General features: G+C 42.5%; 1 protein-coding gene across 1 annotated transcript; it reads right to left on the bottom strand.

The window, feature by feature from the left end:
* Nucleotides 1-3,463: 3,463 nt before the first annotated feature.
* LOC105074138 (dihydrodiol dehydrogenase 3) lies at nt 3,464-18,336 on the bottom strand. Its single transcript, XM_074358069.1, has 9 exons — nt 18,183-18,336; nt 15,659-15,826; nt 14,686-14,802; nt 13,263-13,340; nt 12,719-12,841; nt 9,352-9,461; nt 8,001-8,166; nt 5,626-5,708; nt 3,464-3,773 (listed from the first exon to the last, which is right to left on the bottom strand). The coding sequence occupies exons 1-9, from the start codon at nt 18,264-18,266 to the stop codon at nt 3,731-3,733; spliced, it is 972 nt and encodes a 323-aa protein (XP_074214170.1). The 5' UTR covers nt 18,267-18,336; the 3' UTR covers nt 3,464-3,730.
* Between the last annotated feature and the right edge of the window lie 1,499 nt (nt 18,337-19,835).

Below are 19,835 nucleotides of genomic sequence, written 5' to 3'. Positions count from 1 at the left end.
TCTAAATGCTGATATACAAAAGAAACAAGTCAAAAAGGCTTAACCTAATGCCTAGATGAGTGTAGGGATGGATGACACCTTTTATTTGAGCTGGGGGAAAAATCCTCAATCAGAAGACTCTTCATAGCTTCCAGACACAGAGATCTTCTCTCAGAAAATATCTGAAAGCTGACACATGACACAAGAGTGGCATTCACAACAGAAACTGATGTGAAGAACCACTGCTCAAATGTGTTGAAAATAAGCGTCATTTATCTTATTATTTGGTCACAAACTAGGGAAGTCGCTCTCAATCAAGTCGCTGCTCATCACATCTGAAGCATCTTTTGTTCTGCCTGCAGGAAAAGGGCACGAAATGTAGTGACTTCTGCCTTCAGGGGATGCAGATGCCAAGAGGCAGGGCTGAAGGGGGTGAGCCCCGGGTGTGCTGCTCCTTCAGGGACCCCAGGGCAGGCTCTGATGTGTTGGACAGAGTGTGGATCCCAGAGGCCCAGGCTGCATGGTCTCCTGGTAATGCAATGCCCAGTAGAATCCTCCAGGCTCCTGAGCTTCACAAAAGAAGCAGGCTGGTCCACTGAGGCTTTTGCTTCTACAGAAAACAACAAATATTTGCTCCTCAAACCATATATTGATATGCCGTTTCTAAAAAATAAAAGTAGTGGCCAGTAGTATTCGTCTCTAGGAAGTGGCCGCATTGGTTAATGACTTATCTGTGCTGAGAGGGGGTGACATTGTGCTCTGTGTGAACAAAACTAGAGTTCACGTGGGCTGGGCGGGGGCTAATGGGTGGGGAAGTGGTGACCAACAGTCAGAAGGGCACAGCTTTGGGAAATGGGGGAGAAGTGGATTGTGTGGGGGGAGGGCTGGGGATGGGAGGGAGGGGTAGAGAGGACAGGAGGCCCTGTTGTTGCCCTGGGAGGAGGCTGGGGAAGGAACTGAGACACTGATGGGTTTTAACGATGGTGTTGCATGCAATTTATAACTCTGCCATTCTAAGTATAATTCACCTCGCTCACTGTGGTGCCATGGACTGGGCTCTGTTTGAAGAGTAAAGTGTATCCCAAATGTGGCCTCGAAACGAGGGAAGAAGAATGCCGATGCTTTTTTGCAGCGTTTCTTACTTTACCATCACTGCATCCTACCATCAAAGCCCCAGAACCCACTGGAGTCATGGTCCCAGAGGTGACTCAGCAGTTTTCTCAGGCTCCGAAACCCCTGGCCGGGCGTAAAGGGCGAGGGAGGTGGAAAGGAGCGTTTTGAGCTTTGACGGCTCCTTCAGTGCCAGAGCTGACTTTGAAAACAACCAGGTCAAGAAAACCTATCCCAAAGTTGGCTTAACCTGCACAGAACAGTGTTACCTTCTTAAGATGAGGGTCAGAGGTAAGGCCGGCGCTGGGAAGGTCTGGGGAGCACAGGGCTTCTCTGAGGGTCTCTTGCTCTTCTGATTTCTCATCTATTTTTGTGGATTTAAGTGGCAAATATCTTCCAACAAATCCCGAACATCTGTATGTGGTCTACACCTCTTCTGTGACCCCAGCCTTCTCTGCCCAGCTGTACACACGGCATCCTCACTTGGGTACCTAATAGGCATCTCAAACATATGCGTCTAAAACTGAACTCATAATCTTCCCACAAATGTTTGCCCCCTAAACACACCCACACACACCATCTCCATCTAAGAAAAAGGCATCTCATTTTTCCTGTTCCTCAACCAACAATGTCTGGGGTCAATGTTGATTCCCCGTTTCCTTTCACCACACATCCAAGACGTTAGAAAGCCGAGTGGACTCTACCTCCAGTTGTTGGGGTGCCCCACTTCCCGAACGCCTTGGCCTTCCTCCTAGTCCAGGAGGAAATCAGCAAAGGCCACCTCTCGGCCTGATGGGAGGTTCTAAATGGAGTATATTGTTGCTCAGGCTATAATTTTTTTCCTAAGGCCATCAGCACCTCCAAAGGCTGGCCATTAATTTTACATGGTCCAAGCCAGCTGCCAGTAAATCACACCATTTTTGCTGGTGATCTAGCTTTGGGGCCCTCGCAAAATTGGAGCATTTCCCTTATTTCTCCTCTGTGTGAACTTCACTTTCTGAGTCACTGCCCTGGAAGAGGGGGTCTTGGACTCACCTTGAGTCTTGGCAGCATGTACCCCCTTTTGGTGCACCTCTACATCCCCCAGATGAGCCAGAGCCTCAGTCACTTCATGTATGGGGCGGTCTACATACGGTGCTAGTAGCGCCACCGTAGTCCCAAACATTCCCGTTGGGCCACTAGCCAACATGAAATCCTTCATCTGGGCTGTTAAGGCCCTTGTCATCTGGACTACGGGAATGCAGAGAAGACATCAGCTGGTGCATGCCCAGTTTTCAGACAACTTGTGCTAAGTCCAAAAACGTGGCCCATTTACTCAAGTGCCACTCAGCGTGGGCCTGCAGGAATTCCCTCCCTGAGCCATGGTCTCCTCCAGTTCCATCCGCTGCCTCAGCACAGCCGTAGATGCAGCAGAACAGGGGGAGGGGTCGACCTTAGCGCTCTCAGGGGCGGTGGGACCAGGGCTGCGCAGGCACAGCTGCTCTCAGAGACGGCGGAGCTAGGACCACGCAGACACCTTTCTGCCTGTGCTGCGTCTCTGCTCCAGCGCCTCTTCTGTGCACTGCAACTGCTCCACTGTGTCTGCACTTCTCTCCTGCCTCAGCTAGTGTGCCACCATGCTGATAAGAACATCCAGGCCACCCTCCCGGCTGCCTCTCGGTGGGCGAGTGGGACATTATTTTCTAACAGGGGCAGGCGGATCACAGGGGGCACTCACTTCATCCTGCTCACAGCGCCAAGTGTCAGCCAAGGGGAACTGATGTGGGGTCTTAGAAGGTGAGCAGCGTGAACGGAAAAATGCAAGAGGAGTTGCCATCCACCGGACAAACCATCAGGGGACACCATGAAGTTAACACTTAATTTTAATGCCACAGGGTGGTGCACACCTATGATACACCTGTCCTGCTTTTTACCTGTTTTCTGCTTACACATGCACAGTGCCCTTTTCTTTGTTTCTGAGACTTACAGAAACAGCAGTAAGTGCATGTGTACAATCACTGTTTACTTCATACTACAAGCATGCTGTAATCATGGCCTTGGGTCCCACAGCCTTAACTCATCTCAAGGCCAGCTCACACCATCCTTTAGTAGAAATTGAAACATTATGCTGTACAACAGAAATGGATAAACTGACTATACGTTAAATAAAAAAAGAACAAATCAAAATGCTGAAGCCCTGGCAGATGATTAAGAAATAGACAAATAATAAGATGCACTGTATACAACAAGCCAAGTAGAACAGTGATATTTTTAACAGTATTTCATAGTCAACAAATATATTTACACTAAGGTGAAAAACAAATATATGACCTGAATGTAGAAGATTGTTTTGATTTGTAAACAAAACGCACATTTGCATAGGAAAACCATGAAGGAAAATGTATCAAAATTTTTTTAATGCATAAACACAAGTGATCTTTATTTTCTTCCCTTTCAATTTCCAAATTTTCTCAAATTAGTATGTATTATTTTAATTATCAAGGAAAACAAGTACCATTACTGTGAAGTTTATTATTGCACAAATTTTTTTAAAAAAGAAAGGCAAGCTTTCTGAAAGTTCAGGCACTTCTTTTCATCCCCTCCACCGAGCGCAGAAATCCTCTCCACAGCCCACGGCAGGAGGCACGGTGGAGACTCAGAGTCAGTATTCTTCGGAAAACGGGTACTCAGGGTGACCAGCAGCACTGAAAGAGAAGGCGGGACAGTCACTCATCAACTCTGTCCTGCTGTCAAACAGGAGGTTACTCTGCATGCAGTCAGGGTGGGTTAAAAACACTAAATTTACAACCACGTCCCTCCTTCTATCCCAAAGTGCATACATGCAGGCACCTGGTCCAAGTGCAAATGGCACCTAAATGCCCACCTCCCACGTTCAGGTGTAATATTAACTCCACAGTGACAAGTATTTCACTGAGATTAGAGTTTATAGAAGGTGCAAGGTCTATGGCTAAACGTGGGGGTCGGTTCGGCCCCAAGGGAAATCCCTGACCCTGGATGTTGAGAAGGATCTCAGTTCAGGACTTTGCTGCTCTTTATCACATATTCATTCAACAAATAAATACTGAGCACCGCCAACAATACCGGGGCCTCCGCTAAGGGACTCTGGTCTATTCAGGAGGGAGCACGTCCACCTGAATGATCGCACCTACGAAATGTGAAGTGCTTTTCTGAATGTCTGGTTTATGAGAGCACTGGTTATTCAGGAATTAGTGTTACTGCGGTTTCCCTTTATCCCCATGTTCTCATTTTTCTTTCTAAATTGCTTCTTTCCAAATCAGCTCAGTAACAAGTGTCTTCTGGCTAATTCCACGTGACAAGAGCTGTGCTGTTGACACAGGATCACAAAAATCAGGAAGTCTAGTCATTCAGAGCCTGACGAGGGAGAACAGAGTCACACGTGGAAGCCTTTGAGTACAGAAAACTCACTCTCCACTTTTTAACCCATTTAAACTCTTTTCTCAGAATCATGTTACACCTCTACAAACAGGAGAGTGTTGAGACCTTTTATTTGAAACCAAATCTTCGTTTTATCATAATATGTATTTCTCTTCTCTCTAAACTCCCTTGCACACTTCTCTCAGTCTGACGAGTCTTCCTTCTCTTCAATCCTGACATCCTCCTGCAGGAATTCAACATGGAATTCCATGTGCGTGAATAAGTCAAAGTCAAGGACATAGCGGTTCCCCAGGGGAAGGTCTCCTGATGGACAAGACAACACTGAAGTAAGTCTTGAATCAAGAAACAGAGGAATGCAGATGACCTCATCTGGGTGTGTGCGGCAGAAGACACAGCAGACGCTGCCTGGAGGGTCAGTGAAGTTCACCATCCATTTGTAATTCAGTTTGGTGAGATCACAAGGAAGAGAAAATGGAGCTGGATGCGGGGAAAATGCCAGTGAGATGTATTTAGAAGAAATGAATGGTGTCTTGAAAAAAGGGAAAGCCCATTAAGGAGAAAGCCACCAGACATATAGGGGAGGGGGTGGCAGCGGGGCTGTAATGTGACCTCACAGCACCACACAGTGGCCTTCAATGGACCGTTACTTCACAAAAAATATTAGTTACACTTTACAATTCTGTTAGGATAAAACAAATGTAATCCTAGCTTGACTTACTATTACACTGTCACTATTAATATAATCATTTTCCAACGATTTTAAAAAGAATGAAAAATGAAACATTGTCAGAAGTCCCTGAAAGAATAGGGCGCTGTACACACTGTGCCTTCCTCGTCTAATGGTGCATCTTCCCAGTGAAGAAACACACCAGGCTCAGAGATTAGGGGCATAAAAATAGTGAATTCACCATGGTGTCAACTTTGGTCAGTCTGCTTATGCACTTTCCTAGACCCCATTCATGTGTCTCTTGGGTGAGACATTGAATTCCAGGGGAAACCTCTGGTCTCAGTCTACAGGAAGCTCCTGGTTTACTCCTAGACTGGAAATCAGGACTGCCTTCCTGGTTATGGAAGCTTACGTCCTCTGTTGACATGCATGCTACACAAACAGCGTGTGTGAAATATATACAAGTCACTTACAATTGAAAATCGCAATATCGTATATTTCTGTTGAGGCCGTCAATTGCTTTCATGTCTTCTGGTGGCAACTCAAAGTCAAAAACCTGGAAAGAAGGGAAGAATCACATTAAACTCCACCCGAGGGAGCTGGCCTCCCCCGGGACCTGGAGGACTTGCACCTGGATGGAGGCAAGAGGAGGGCACAGGGAAGCCGTGCCCGGCCTCAGCTTCCATGTGAACTGGCCTGGGACCCCTTCTGTTGAGTTCTCCACCCCTCTTTTCCTGCCCTCTCTCCTTCTCTGCTCCTCTTCAGAGATTTACAGTTCAGCAAGCCCATATCTTTCTAAGTGAACTCTTGTAACGGAAAAAAAAAAAAAAAAAAACCTTTTTCCCAACGATGGGACAGTTGGACAATCTGGACAAAACACCTGCACTTGACCACTGGGTTTTCCTTCCCACACCCCAGCGGTGAGACGCAGTGAGTATTGGAAGGAGGAGTCCCCTTGTATAAAAGTCTCTCCAACAACCTGATAACAAACTAACTCATTATCTGTAAATAAATCTACAAAATAGGATTATGTAAATGTCTTCTTGGAGAATGATATGAAGTGTACTTAAAATATTAAAGACATGTAACTAATTAGAAATTCATATCATAATCATGGAAGGGAAATCTGAATTTTGTAAAGAAATCAGTTTCCTTGATAGTGACCTAGTGTTTCAATGCAACATGAATTTAAACATGTATTCTTTTGTGGAAGATGATAAAGTGATGCTCAATCTTACATAAACAAACAGCTGGTCAAGAGCGACCAAGACATCCTTAAAGAAGAAAAAAGTTACCATTTAGTAAAGCAACAAGTATTTCCCACTATTATAAGACGGTGCACAAAAGCAAATCATTTAATATGAGACAGAGGCCAGATATATATTTATGAACATTTGATATATGACAGAGTTGACAATGTTAATCTGTGGGGAAATATGGACATTTGGATTTTCATTTAATTATATATATATGAATACACACACACACACACACACACATTTTCATGTCATATTACAAAGTCAATTCCAGGTGTAATACAGACCCAAATTTGAATGGAAAGACAAACAAATTCTTTCAGGGTAATATTTCCTTGCCCCTCGAACTGACCTGCCCTGACCTGTGACTTGCATTACACAATAAAATTTGCCACAAGCAATGGTCAGTCAGTTCTGATCCTTGACATGAAGAGGATTTTTTCCCACTCACCGCCTTGGGGTCACACCACTGTGCTGAGATGAAGGCCAGGTTGGGGGGCCACAGTCTAGACAACTGTATACGAAAATCTATATGGAGCAGAGTGTAGGCTCCTCTGACAGGAGCCAAATCCACCTCCTGAAGCAGAACTGTCCGGCTGCTCTGCATTTAACTGCAAACACATGAGAGCCACAGCCAAGAGCAGAACAGCTTAGCTCAGCGCAGGCTTATTGTCAAACCACAGGGTCATGAGCTACATAAATGACCTTTGTAATACACCCCATAATTGGAGAGAGTTTGCTGTACAGCTGTGGCTAACGGTAAAATACTGGTCTCCTACACAAAAACCAAAAGATGCAGAAACCTGGCAAAAATGGACAAAGTTTGAGCAATGGCAAAAACTCAAGGAGGTTAAAAGTATGTAAATAGCACTACGGTAGCAATCAAGGAAATGCAGAGTAAGCCGCCATGAACTGCAGGTTGAAGATCACGGCTGTAGCTTCCCTGAGCCCCAAACTGACATGCCGGAAACCTCGCCCCCACGGCGATGATACGAGAACATGGGGCCTCTGAGTGGGGACGCGGGCAGGATGGTGGGGCCGTCACGGGCGAGGCGAAAGCCGTGCCACCTGCCATAAAGGAGGCCTGAGCCAGCTGTGCGGCCCCCTCTCCCGTGCCAGACGCGTTGGCAAGAGCGCGACCTGGGAGAGGGCCCGCGCCCGGCCGCGCAGGCGCCCTGCTCTCAGAATCCAGCCTTTAGATCTGTGAGAATTAAATTTCAGTAGTTTCTAAGACTCCCGAGCTCTGGTATTTTGTTAGAGCAGCCAAAATGCTCTCAGAAAGTCACACAATCCAATTTCCTGACTGGAGAAAGAAGACGTGAGATATCACTTGCACAGGGCAACAGAATAGATTGCAAATGTAATGCTGGAACTGACATCTCTCCCTCATGTCCAATCTCAATTCCACTTCGCCGCGCTGCCGCTCCTGCTGCAAGTGCAGGTGGAGAAAACCGTTAGGATTGCCCATAAGGCATCCAGCACAGGGAACAAAGGTAACTCATCTTGGCCCAAAGACGTCTGGAAAGCTGCACACAGAGTGACCGCCGTGGAGGGTATGAGTTAGGAGCCCTGCCCCTCACCCCACGCATCACCTGAATGTTCTCTTTAGTCTCCTTCTCCTTGTAACTCTTGGCCAGAACCACCACCCCGCGCTGCAGCTGGTAGCGAAGGGCAATCAGAGCTGGGCTGCGCTTGTGCTTCTTGGCAATGGCACCAAGAAGCGGGTCGTCCAAGAGAACGGGGAGGCTTTGGTCCACCCTGGAAGGAAATTCAGAAATGCTGAGGAGCTGAGACTGAGCATTGAGTTTGCTAGGGGGCTTCCCAAACACACCAAGTAGGTCCACCTAGACCAGTGCTTCTCAAAAAGTGTCCCTGACCATCAGCATCCATGTCACCTGGGATCTTGGCAGAAATGGGAGTTCCATGGCTGAACCCAAGACACAGGTAATCAGAAACTCAGGGGTGGCACCTAGCCACCTGTGTCACAAATCTCTCAGATCATTTGGATGCATTGGTGAGTTGAGACCAGTGCTTCCAAACCCACAGACTTTTTTCTCTTTTACTTCTGTATGGCTGTTTTCTTCTCTGATCTTAGCCCCAAAGTAAGGGCAAGGGCATGAAAGGAGAAATGTGAGGAAAAGACAGGAAATTTTTTTTTTACCTTTTCTCAGGTATTCATAAAATTGAGTAGCCTCCAAATAAGAATTGTTCATTTATCAGTCTTTACTTATAGTGTGCAATACTCCTATAGATGTTTACAAAAATAGTTCAAATTGTAATTTTTTTCTACCACAATAAACCTGGGAGTTACATAATTTTATCCCAGTTTTAGACATAACGTAAGGGAGGCTGGGAGAGTCTCTTATTAGAAGTGTGTTCTTAGCTAATAAATAAGTAAATCATAACTTAAGCTTATGTCTTTGGTCTCAATTGGGGGATATACATAGTTAATGCAGACACTTGTTACTGATTAGTCTACAACAAATCACGTAACATGAAAATATTGGCTGGGTGGTAGATGACAAAAGAGAAAAATTCCTTCCCTTCCTTCCTCCTGTCCTCCAAGCCAGTTGAGAGCTATCTTCAGAGCACTGAGTATGGTAGGATTAAAAATATTGCATCAAAAATGGAATTTTACAGCATACAGCTGTGTGAGCTGTACCACTGTCCCCAGGACCCAACTACTAGTGCAAATTGTTTTTCAATCTTTTATTGGGGCTATTGGTTCACAACGCACCAAAATGGCATTTGAGCATCTTCTGGAACCAAAGAACTAGAATTCCTACCTTTTGGTAAGAAATGCACATTTTTGTTGGTTAGAATTATTTGCTTTGTAGTTCTCACTAGAACTCCAATCCTTGGAAAGAGGAATAAATTTTTCATTTAACTCAAAAAATTTGAATTTTATGGAAACACTTTGCTTTTTTCATTAGGGTTCATTACCATTTGGGGTCTCTTTGGGATCCCAGAGCACTGTAGGCAACCAGAACAATGTCCTTGGACTTGCAGAAATCCAGCAGTTTGCTCTGGTTGAGATAAGGGTGACATTCCACCTGCAGAATGCCAACACGGACAAGGGTCACATTATGAAATGGTAATGTTAACATGACAGAGAAAGGTAAATATTTTTAAATGCTTTAAAAATAAAGCTGTGTAACATAAAATTGGAACTGGAAATGTCAACATCAAGTAATGACTTTTCAAAAATACATTTAAATCTCACCCTTGAAAAAGTTACAAGTAATGACATTCCTGAGAACAAGCAATCTAGGGGCCAGACCTGGATTACTAACCACCATCTTACACCAGCAGGAGACATGCCTCTTTCCAGATCTGGGACAAGAAAAGAACTGTTTGAATCCTGGACATCAAATTGTGCAGAAAGCAAGAATTTGCTCCAAGACTCATGAAAAAACTGTCTGAAGGACTAAAAGAGTCAGTCTGAGGGGGAGTCTGTTGGTGACATTTGGTTTGATTTGAGCGTCAAAGGGAATTATGAGCAAAAGTAATTGTAACACACAGAGTCGGTCAACGTCCATGAGTCCCTATCGATGAGAGAGGGAGAGAGAGCAGATATATATGCCTCCACTGAAGGTGATTATGACAACAAATCCATCCTCAGACACTGACAGTCAATGGGAAAGAGTTAAGTTTTTACCCTGCTTGTAGGAATAACTGTATCCTAATCTGACTCAATGAGGGAATTATATTTTTGCAATAAATCGCCAAGTAGGAACATTAAAAAAGAGTGTTTAAAATTGAAAATTAGTTTTTACACATCTCAGTGAAACAAATAATGCCAGTGAAAGTCATTGATGGATCCTCAAACATTAAGTAAAAATTTATGGGAAATCTCACTTCCCCTGATGGCAATTACACTCCAGCAGATGACTAGGTAACTTCAATGGGGAAAATACACATTTCCAAAGGAAAGGTCTGGTCACCACTAACTCTACCACGGGGACACAGGTACCATCACTCACAGCAGGACAAATGGTCATAGGTGCTTCCCACTGGTTGGCGCTTTGAGGGACACACTATGCAAAAAATACTTCTTGCCAAAATGTTTAATCTTAATGTAGTAAATGTTCAGATCTAACTACTAATTTACGCCAACTGGGAATAGAGAGACAAGTTAATTAACATCTCAAAATAATAATCTGATAAATCTATTCTATTTGTCAAAAACCTGTCTCCACCCCAATGTTCATAACAGCACTATATACAACAGCCAAGATGTGGAAGCAACCTAAATGTCCATTGACAGATGACTGGCTAAAGAAGTTGTGATATATTTATAGAATGGAATACTATGCAGTAATAAAAAATGAATAAAATTATGCCATATGCAACAACATGGATGGATGTGGAAATTGTCACTCTAAGTAAAGTAAGCCAGAAAGAAAAGAAAAATACTATATGATATCTCTCATATGTGGAAGCTGAAAAAAAAAGAAGAAAGAAAGAAAGAGAAAAAGAAAGGAAGGAAGGAAGGAAAGAAGGAAGGAAGGAAGGAAGAAAAAGGAGGACACTAATGAACTCATCTACAAAACAGAAACAGACTCCCAGACATAGTAAACAATCTTATGGTTATCAGGGAAAGCAGGTAGGAAGGGATAAATTTGGGAGTCTGAGATTTGCAAATGTTAGCCACTATATATAAAAATAGATGAAAGAACAGATTTCTTGTGTATGGCACATTATCTATATTCAATATCCTGTAATAACCTTTAATGAAAAAGAATATGAAAACAAATACATGTATGTATATGTATAACTGAGATGTTATGCTGGGACCCCAGTAGTTGACACATTGTAACTGCCTACACTTCAATAAAAAAAATTAAAATTAAAAAACTTGTCTGGATTTCGAAGTAAGATTGACTGACCATTCTACCTTAAAAAAGCATGAGAAACATGACTCAAAGTGACATACGAATGACCATCAGATCCTGCTCAACAATATATTACATATATGCGTGTATATTATTATTATGTGTGTATATTCATATGTACATATTGACTATTATAATTGAAAATATTGATTTTATATATAAAATGTTGATTATATATATAATATTGATTATATATATAAAATATTTATTTTTTATATATGTATATACATATATATATATATATATATATATATATATATATATATATATATAAAATTCTATAATTTTACCAGCTACATTTTCCATAGAAATCTCCTACTCCTGGACTTCAGGTTGTACCTGAAGACATTATGTTATATCCAAAAGGACACTCACAGAAAGTCAAATAGTACATGACAACAGTTACATGATATTTCTAAATTAGTCAAACTCATAAAATTACAGAGCAGAGTGACGGTTTCCAGGGGCTGGAGGAGGGAGAGACCGGGAGTTGCTAATCGTGGGCTTCCACTCTCAATTACACCAGATGAGCAAACTCTAGAGACCTGCTGGAACGCACTGCCCCTGCAGTCAACAGCACTGCACTGCGCTGCGCTGCGTAGTGTTGTGCACTTAACATTGTCTTCAGCTCTCCCATTAACTTTTCTCTCCACAATAATGTGAAAATACAAAAAATTTTTAAAAAGTAAGAGCACAGAACCAAACAGAGAAAAATGTGTTTAAACAGTTACTTTTATGGTAGAAATCGATGAGAGAAATAGAAAAAAATTGACTAATTTGCAAGGTTTGGTCAACCTTCCAATGACTATTCCTGAGTGACTATTTCATCTACTGTTAGCATCACCATAAGCCATTCACTTCATCCCTCTAACCTTGATGACTTGCGTAGCTTCCAGTAAATCTCCCTGGACTGTGCTTCCTGCTGGAGACCCCTCAAAGCAGAGACACCAGGAATAAGGATTCAGGCACACAAGCCCCACACAAAATTGTAACTCCTGTCTCAGCTGATTTCCATCTTTCTTTACTGACTTCCCATTGCTTGCTTTCATGGCCTTCCTTCCTGTACACAATCACTCTCTTCATCTAACTTCTGGTCATCCTCTACAGCTCAGCGAAAAGCCACCTTCCCCCTGACTTCCAGGTACCTATTCTAACCCTCCCTCATCTGCTTTCTCTTCCATAATTTCCTACACACAATTTACCATTAAGGTCTCACCACCATTTACACCAAGACTTTCTCAAACAGACATACCATTATGGGTTCCATTAACAGCCTTCCAGACAGAGGCTCTGCTCTCTAGAACCTTCTGCCCCACAAAGGGAGAAAGAATAGGAGGGGAGCTGAGTAGACACCTGGCTGAGGTGCAGGAAGAAGGTTGTGAGGATCAGAAGGAGAGGAGAGCGAGAGGGCTCACCTGGTTGCAGACAGGCTTGTACTTGAGCCCTGGCTTGTTCAGGATCTTCTCCAGCTGCTTGTGGTTAAAGTTGGACACACCGATGGACTTGGCCAGTCCCGCGTCCTTACACTTCTCCATGGCCTGGGGAGGAAGGGTGGTGATGAGTCATTTGTCACTGGCTGTACATCAGGAGTAAATGCAGGTAAGATCTGTTAAAATGGTCATCACCAGAATTAGGACTGATTATCAAGAAGAAAAAAGCAATAAATCAAGGAAGGGCAAAGGTCGTGACACAAGAATAAGAATCACAGTCTTCTCCTTAGAAAAGCCAAGACCGTATGTGGAAGGAAGATGTCTACCCTCAGTGTCCCAGATTCTTCTCCTCTGTTCCTCTATAAACACTGTGGCAATGACTTCCCCCACACCAGTGTAGCACGGCAGCCCTTTTAAAGGTCATGAATTGCTGAATCTGATGGTCCACACACCACTCTCACAGGAGGAAGAAGTGAAGATGCCCCCTCTCCTGCCTTCCTCTCCTGTGCTCTCTCCTCCACAGACTCACCTCCCATGTCCTACAGAGATCCACTGTGTCAAACATCATTTTTCCATTTTCATCTTTGGGATAAGCCTCCTCTCCTGGCTGAAAAAGAAGCAATCATTTTAGAGATAATTAATAATTAATAAATAGACACATAATAATTAACAGTTGATTGATTAATTAATTAATAGAGGAAAATAATTTCTCCAAGAGTAACCATGCTGGCAGGCATACCTATCACCAGGACACTAAACCTCCACGAGGCAGGTGTTGCAACATTTGAGGTAGTGCTATTTGCAGAGTGGTTTGCATGTGCAGCCATAAGGAACATCTTTATGAGACAGGCTTCCTCTATCTCTTGCACGTACTATAAGATGGAATTAATTCAATTCTCCTGCCTGCTAATGGGGACTGTCACTGATGTATGTGAACTTTGTCTGCCCTGTATTCTTTCCTCTTGCAAAATGCCCCTAATTAGCTGAGAATGAAAGTAAGTTATCTTATTTCTGGCATAAAAATTGCAGTATTGACCTAGCCAAGACAACCAGAGTTCCTTTTCCCTCTGAACACTGAGAGTGTGAGGGCACTCACATGAACCAAGCAGGATCAATCCAGGCCGTCCTCAGGTTCATAAGGAACGTGGAGCATCCAGACATGCTCTCAAATGTTAATGACTACGAGCATTGACCTCAACCAAGGCCATATTTGCCACCGATGGAAAATACGGAGATAAAAATTAAGACAGGCAAGAGTAATGCCATGTTAAAGGATAGAGAAAAGGGGACATTTCTGAAGACTACTGCCAGCCCTTAACTCTATCCATGGCTGGACATCCCATTTACATAATTCATTAAGCTATTTTGTGTAGGAGACCTTGCGTAGATTTCCATGACCTAAAATCAAGAGTTCTACATAGCACGGTTGTTAATCACTAAGCGTGGTCTACAAAACTCCATTGTGAGACAGCCAACGTTGTAGGCAAGGTCTCTCAAGTCCCTACAAAGACTGATGGCTAAGACCCACCCAGAGAGAACACCACCAAAACTGCTCAACTGGAAAGGGCAAAAGAGGAGACAAACTCATCACAGTCAGCTGGAAGGCAGCTTCAGGGCTCAGCACTGCTGCACCGAATCTGTGTTTATGAAATCCACAGGAGACCCAGGGGTCCTAATCAGGACCCGGTGCTGAACATGCCTGTTTCTATTTCCTCGAGATTTTAAGGCAAAGGTGTGTGAGATTGTTGGACTCTGTTCTCTTGGGGGCATGGAAAGAATAGTAAGGATTCAAAAAACTCAGTAAAAATGTAATAAAAATTGTTACTTTGGGGATTTGACTCCAGTGACTCATCCTGACATCTATCTGAAAAATCTCCATTCAACCACTTATGCAAGTTACTAGACATTCTGACATAAGAAATAAAACACTTGTCATCACACAAACTGCCAACCTTCATAGCCACAGGAAAGTGAATAATATAGAGGTCCACATAGTCCAGTTGAAGATTTTTCAGTGACTTTTCCAAGGCTGGTCGCACCAACTCTGGTCGGAGGAAAGTGGCCCAAAGCTGCAGAAGTTAAAGAAAGAAAGCTGGGTCAAGTCAATACTTCGGGGGATTTTGTTTTTCTTCTTTTATCTAATAACTAGACATTTCTACTGTTTAGAAGGTGATTTAAAAAAAACTCCTTTTCTTTTTGAGGTTCTTTTGTGGCTGAACTTACCAATGGAAACTTTATTATTTGCTTGAAGTTAGCATCATTACATGTACTAACAATGGCAGGAAAAGACCCCAGAGATAAAAAGTGTTAGCAAATAATTATCGTGCCCATCATCTGAATTATGTTTGAGAGAGTTTAAAAGCAGTTCACAAGCTTGGGCAAATTCCATCAAACAACCTATCCTCTCAGGAATAGTTATTATCTGTTTGTTTATGTAACAGTGCTTTGAACATATTAGTATGTGCAGAACACAGTTTAAGACATATTGACTAGATCTTGAGTAATAAACAAACTCCCTCCTCTATCCCTCTCTCTTATTGATGGTGCTGAAAACTGAGATTCAGAATGTGAAGAAATTTTAGAAAGTCACCCAGATGATAAGGAAAGGTATAATCTAATCACAGTTCTCTGATTTATTAGCCCATGCTAAACCACACTGCTCCAGTCTAGGTTCAGAGAAGTGAAGTGACTATACCTTTAAAGCTAAAATTTAAACACAGCAGTGATGAGAAAGCAGTCATCACTCCCTTCTCTCTCTCTTTTTTTTTTTTTTTTTTGGATACTTGGTTTAACATGTAAATATTGGGGTAATAAAAGTTCTACCAATGTGCACAACTCAGCAAACAGCTACTGATCTTATCACGTAATTGTTACTTGTGCACGATCACGGTTCACACATGGGCACACACACCACACACACAGCACCTTTGAGGTGTAGAATATGTCTTCTCTCTTCACAGTGCCGTCTGCAATCTTGCTTCGGATGGCCTGTCCAACCTGCTCTTCGTTTTGGTAGACATACGCACAGTCAATATGGCGGAACCCAGCACCTATAGCGAATTTGGTGGCCTCTAGAGCTTCGCTCTTAGGAACCTACATAAGCAACAAAGGTTGTACTTCAATATCCACACAATTAAGAGATTGCTGAGGCGCAAGCTGTGACCTCCCCAAGGCTCAACTTTTCTTCATGCCTTAGGTTCGTGCTGCAAGTGTGGTGATGAGCCCATAAGAGTCTGCCTGTTCTCTTCTGGTAAGTAATCAAAGGTAGACATCCAGGAACCCTTCCAACACTAGGCAATCACTGTTTGATCACTGGAATCAGAGGTCCCCAAGACCACCCTCATGCTCAGTGATTTGCTGGAAGAACCCAAAACACTCAGCCTGAATTTGTAGTCATGTATATGAATTATACTGAGAGATGTTCCCAAGCAAAATTATTATCCCCAAGAGGGATAAGGTGCAGAATACAAAGCATCAAGAAACAAGGTGAAAGCTTCGAAGAGTCCTCTACCAGTAGCCACACAGCGTGCACCAAATTAAAAGGATGTCTACTCAGGGTGTACAAACCAATGTTTTCAAAATGCATCCATTGGGAAATGATACCACACTCAAGCTAGTCAACATAACCATCACCTCACACAGCTAGCTTTTGGGGTGTGTGGTGAAAACACTTAAGATCCACTCTCTTAGCAACTTTCAAGAACATAATGATATCACTTATATATGGAATCTAAAAAAAGACAAATGAACTTATTTACCAAAAACAAAAAGGAAAACAAAAAACCATACTCACAGACATAGAAAACAAAGCTATGGTTACCAGGGCGGGAAGAGTTGGGAAAGGATAAATTGGGAGCTTAATATTTGCAGATACAACTACTATATATAAAATAGATAAACAGCAAGTTTATACTGTAGAGCACAGGGAAGTGTATTCAATCTTGTAGAAACCTATAATGAAAAAGAGTATGAAAATGAATATATGTATATCTATGACTGAAGTGTTATGCTGTACACCAGAAATTTGCACAACATTGTAAACTGACTATACTTCAATAAAAAATTTAAATTAAATTAAAAATTTTAAAAAAAATTTAAGAATATAATCCATCATCATGAGCTGGAGTCGCCACGCTGCCCTTTAGGTCTCCAGAACTTATTGATCTTATATCTGAAGGTTTGTCCTTTTGACCAGTATCTTTCAGTTTTTCCAACCTCTGTCCCCAGCTTCTGGTCACCACTCCTATCCTCTCTGCTTCTATGAGTTCAGTTTTTTTAGATTCCACCCATAACGTCATCATGCAGTATTTTCCCTTCAGAATCTAGCTAATTTCACTTAGCTTAATGTTTTACTGGTTCATGTGTGTGGTTCCAAATGGCAGCATTAACTTCATTGTAAAGGCTGAGTAATATTCCTTTTCTTTTTATGTATTTCAGAGTCCTTTGTTTTTCAAGGAAGTAGATATTTGGAATAACTGCTCTCTGCCGGTTCCAGTCATGCTCTTTCCTTCAGGGTACAGCCATTCAGAGACTGACCAAGAAGTAAATACCAGTGAGCTTCAGGGATATCCTGGGTCCTTCCCTCCCCTCAACCCACTCTGCACTACAGAGTAAACAAGTCCTGTCTTCAGTCTCCAAAATGTCTCTGAAGATTTCCTTCTGTTTCATAGACAAGAAAAGTGAGACTCAAAGTTTAAGGAAAAGTACCTTGTCCTACAACTAAATACTCTAGAGACAACAGGGACAGCAGCTTTCCGACTTCTAGTCTGGAGACTTGTACACTTTGCCCACCTTTTGTCCAAGGACTGAAGGCTATATTTTAATAAAATACATTGCAAAACCCAAGAATTGAAGCTTGGCCTGTATGATTGTAGCTGATTCCCTCCATTGATACTACATTTTCCATTAGGACAAGTTCCAGCAGAAACAGACGTGCAAAGCAAACCACGGGTGGACAATTTCTGGCCTGGCACCCAGCAGGCTACCCCACAGCAGAAAAGCAATTCCCTCTCATTAGTTTTCATTCATCTCATCTTCAAGACCTTTTATCTCAGACATTTCTCTGGGTCATGTCTTTCTGGAAGGGGGAAAGATTTCTTGAATTGCTGATACATACTGAGAAACTGCTTCATTGCAATCACACTCAAAGCAAAGCAACTGGCAGTCAGTGTTCATGGCAACTGAGTTTCATCACTTCCATCAAGCTGGGAAAGAAATAGAAACTGTGGAGAGACCCAGAATGATCTGGAGGTGACCACAGTTTCAGAACAGGATGCAGAGTGAAGACTGAGTACTTTCTCCCCCGTCACAAGGAATGGTTCTAGGCTGGTTAGGCGAAGCAAGGGGGCCTCCCAGACTCACCCAGGAACTCGGTGAATTTACAGTCCAGGTTGTTTCCACTCATGCTACATCTGTTTTAAATCCTCAACCCTAAGATCACTATTGTTACCTCCTCAGGTGCAAAGGTGCCAAATCCCAGCACAGGAATGAAGCGGCCGTCAGTAAGTTCCCGACGCTGATGTTTGGGATCCATTGCCTGTGGCTCCTCTGACTGAGCAGACTGTGATTCCTTCTGCACTCACAGCTTATAAATAACAGGAAGGTACCACCCCAACTGCACCGTCCAATTGTTAGCAAATATATTGTTGGAGGAGCAGGTTAAAGCAGTAACCATGGAGTGAGAAATATTTGAAGTAAATTAACTTATTGGTTTATTATCAGAATAATCTTAAGTACTATATAATGATAAATTCATCATTAACTTTTTGCAAAATTTTATCTCATCAGTTTAGTAAATAATTTTAAAATTCTGGAGCCATTTACATCACTGTTAATTATTGCACAAGAGTTGCTGAACAGCTATTGACCAGGTATTAGACTAGAAACTTTCACATACCAGTATTTTTTGTTTTCCTAATTATGAAGCCCAATCCTGGTCAAATATCAACTGAAACAACTATTTTACAGTCCATACACATACACACACACACATACACACACACACAATCACACAATTTAAAGGACGGATTAATGGGCATTTTTCAAAATGTTAACACTTAATAAAGAATTAAAACTTCAACTAAAAATAAATTTGCCTTTTTCCATTTCCCACCAGGAAAATTATTTTGCGTTACAGTCCTGGCACAGGTGAAATCCTGATAATAATATCAAATAGGACATCCTGGGAAACTGCCTGTGGAAGGTTAATTATTACTAGTTTTTGGATATCCTGTGCACTGTGTAACCAGACTGTTAGATTGGATACACATTTTATCTAGTTATATAACTTTTAAAGCTATCATGACATAAATGATAAATATTTTATATACTTTATTATCTTGCTCAACATTATTCATTAAAGAAAAAGCTGTAAACCAGTTAAATTGTAACACATTTAGGAGGAGTTAGGAAAATCATGACACACTAATACAAGGGAATGTTGTGAACCAATTAAAATTTAACATATAGAGCCATGTCAGCAAAATGGTGTACTAGAAAATAATGAATTCTCCAATAGAAATGTAAGGGGAAAACCTCAGAAGCTAGCTATAAAACTTTACATGAGCTCTGGAAAACAATCAAACAAAAATCTACAGCAACAAAGTGAACACCCAATTGGGAAAAATTCAGGATCAAAGTGGTAGAAGGTTTCACTGTGTCTGTACTCGCCCTTAGCACTCCCCTTGACTCATGCAGGGCAGTCTCGATGTGTAAGGGCATCGGCCCAGCTCCCTGTCCCTCCTCAAACCAGCAAGATCACAGAAAATCCTAATTGCAATGTTCCAAACCTATCTGGGTCTGCCTGAAGACCGGTGTTTGTTCTGCCCAACTCTAAGCTAAAACTGAAGGGCGGCTGGAATATCTCATTCCAGCTGCAGGGAGACCATACATACACAGCGGCCAGGGACAAGGGGTTAAAGGAGGAGACACAGCCTAGAGCGTGTAAAACTCTGAGCAGAACTGGGGTGTGGATTTGCGGGATATTAAGGGATTCAAAAAGCAGCCATGTATTCAGGGGAATCAAAAAGCCACACCCAGGCCAGGCAACGTGCAGGCTCAGAAGGGAACTCAGGAGCCCTTCAGCTTTCATGTTGGGCTGATC

The sequence above is a fragment of the Camelus bactrianus genome, chromosome 35, assembly GCF_048773025.1.
Source record: "Camelus bactrianus isolate YW-2024 breed Bactrian camel chromosome 35, ASM4877302v1, whole genome shotgun sequence".
Taxonomy (NCBI): domain Eukaryota; kingdom Metazoa; phylum Chordata; class Mammalia; order Artiodactyla; family Camelidae; genus Camelus; species Camelus bactrianus.
The sequence above is the reverse complement of the archived record's forward strand: the minus strand, read 5'-3'. Positions and strand labels throughout refer to the sequence as shown.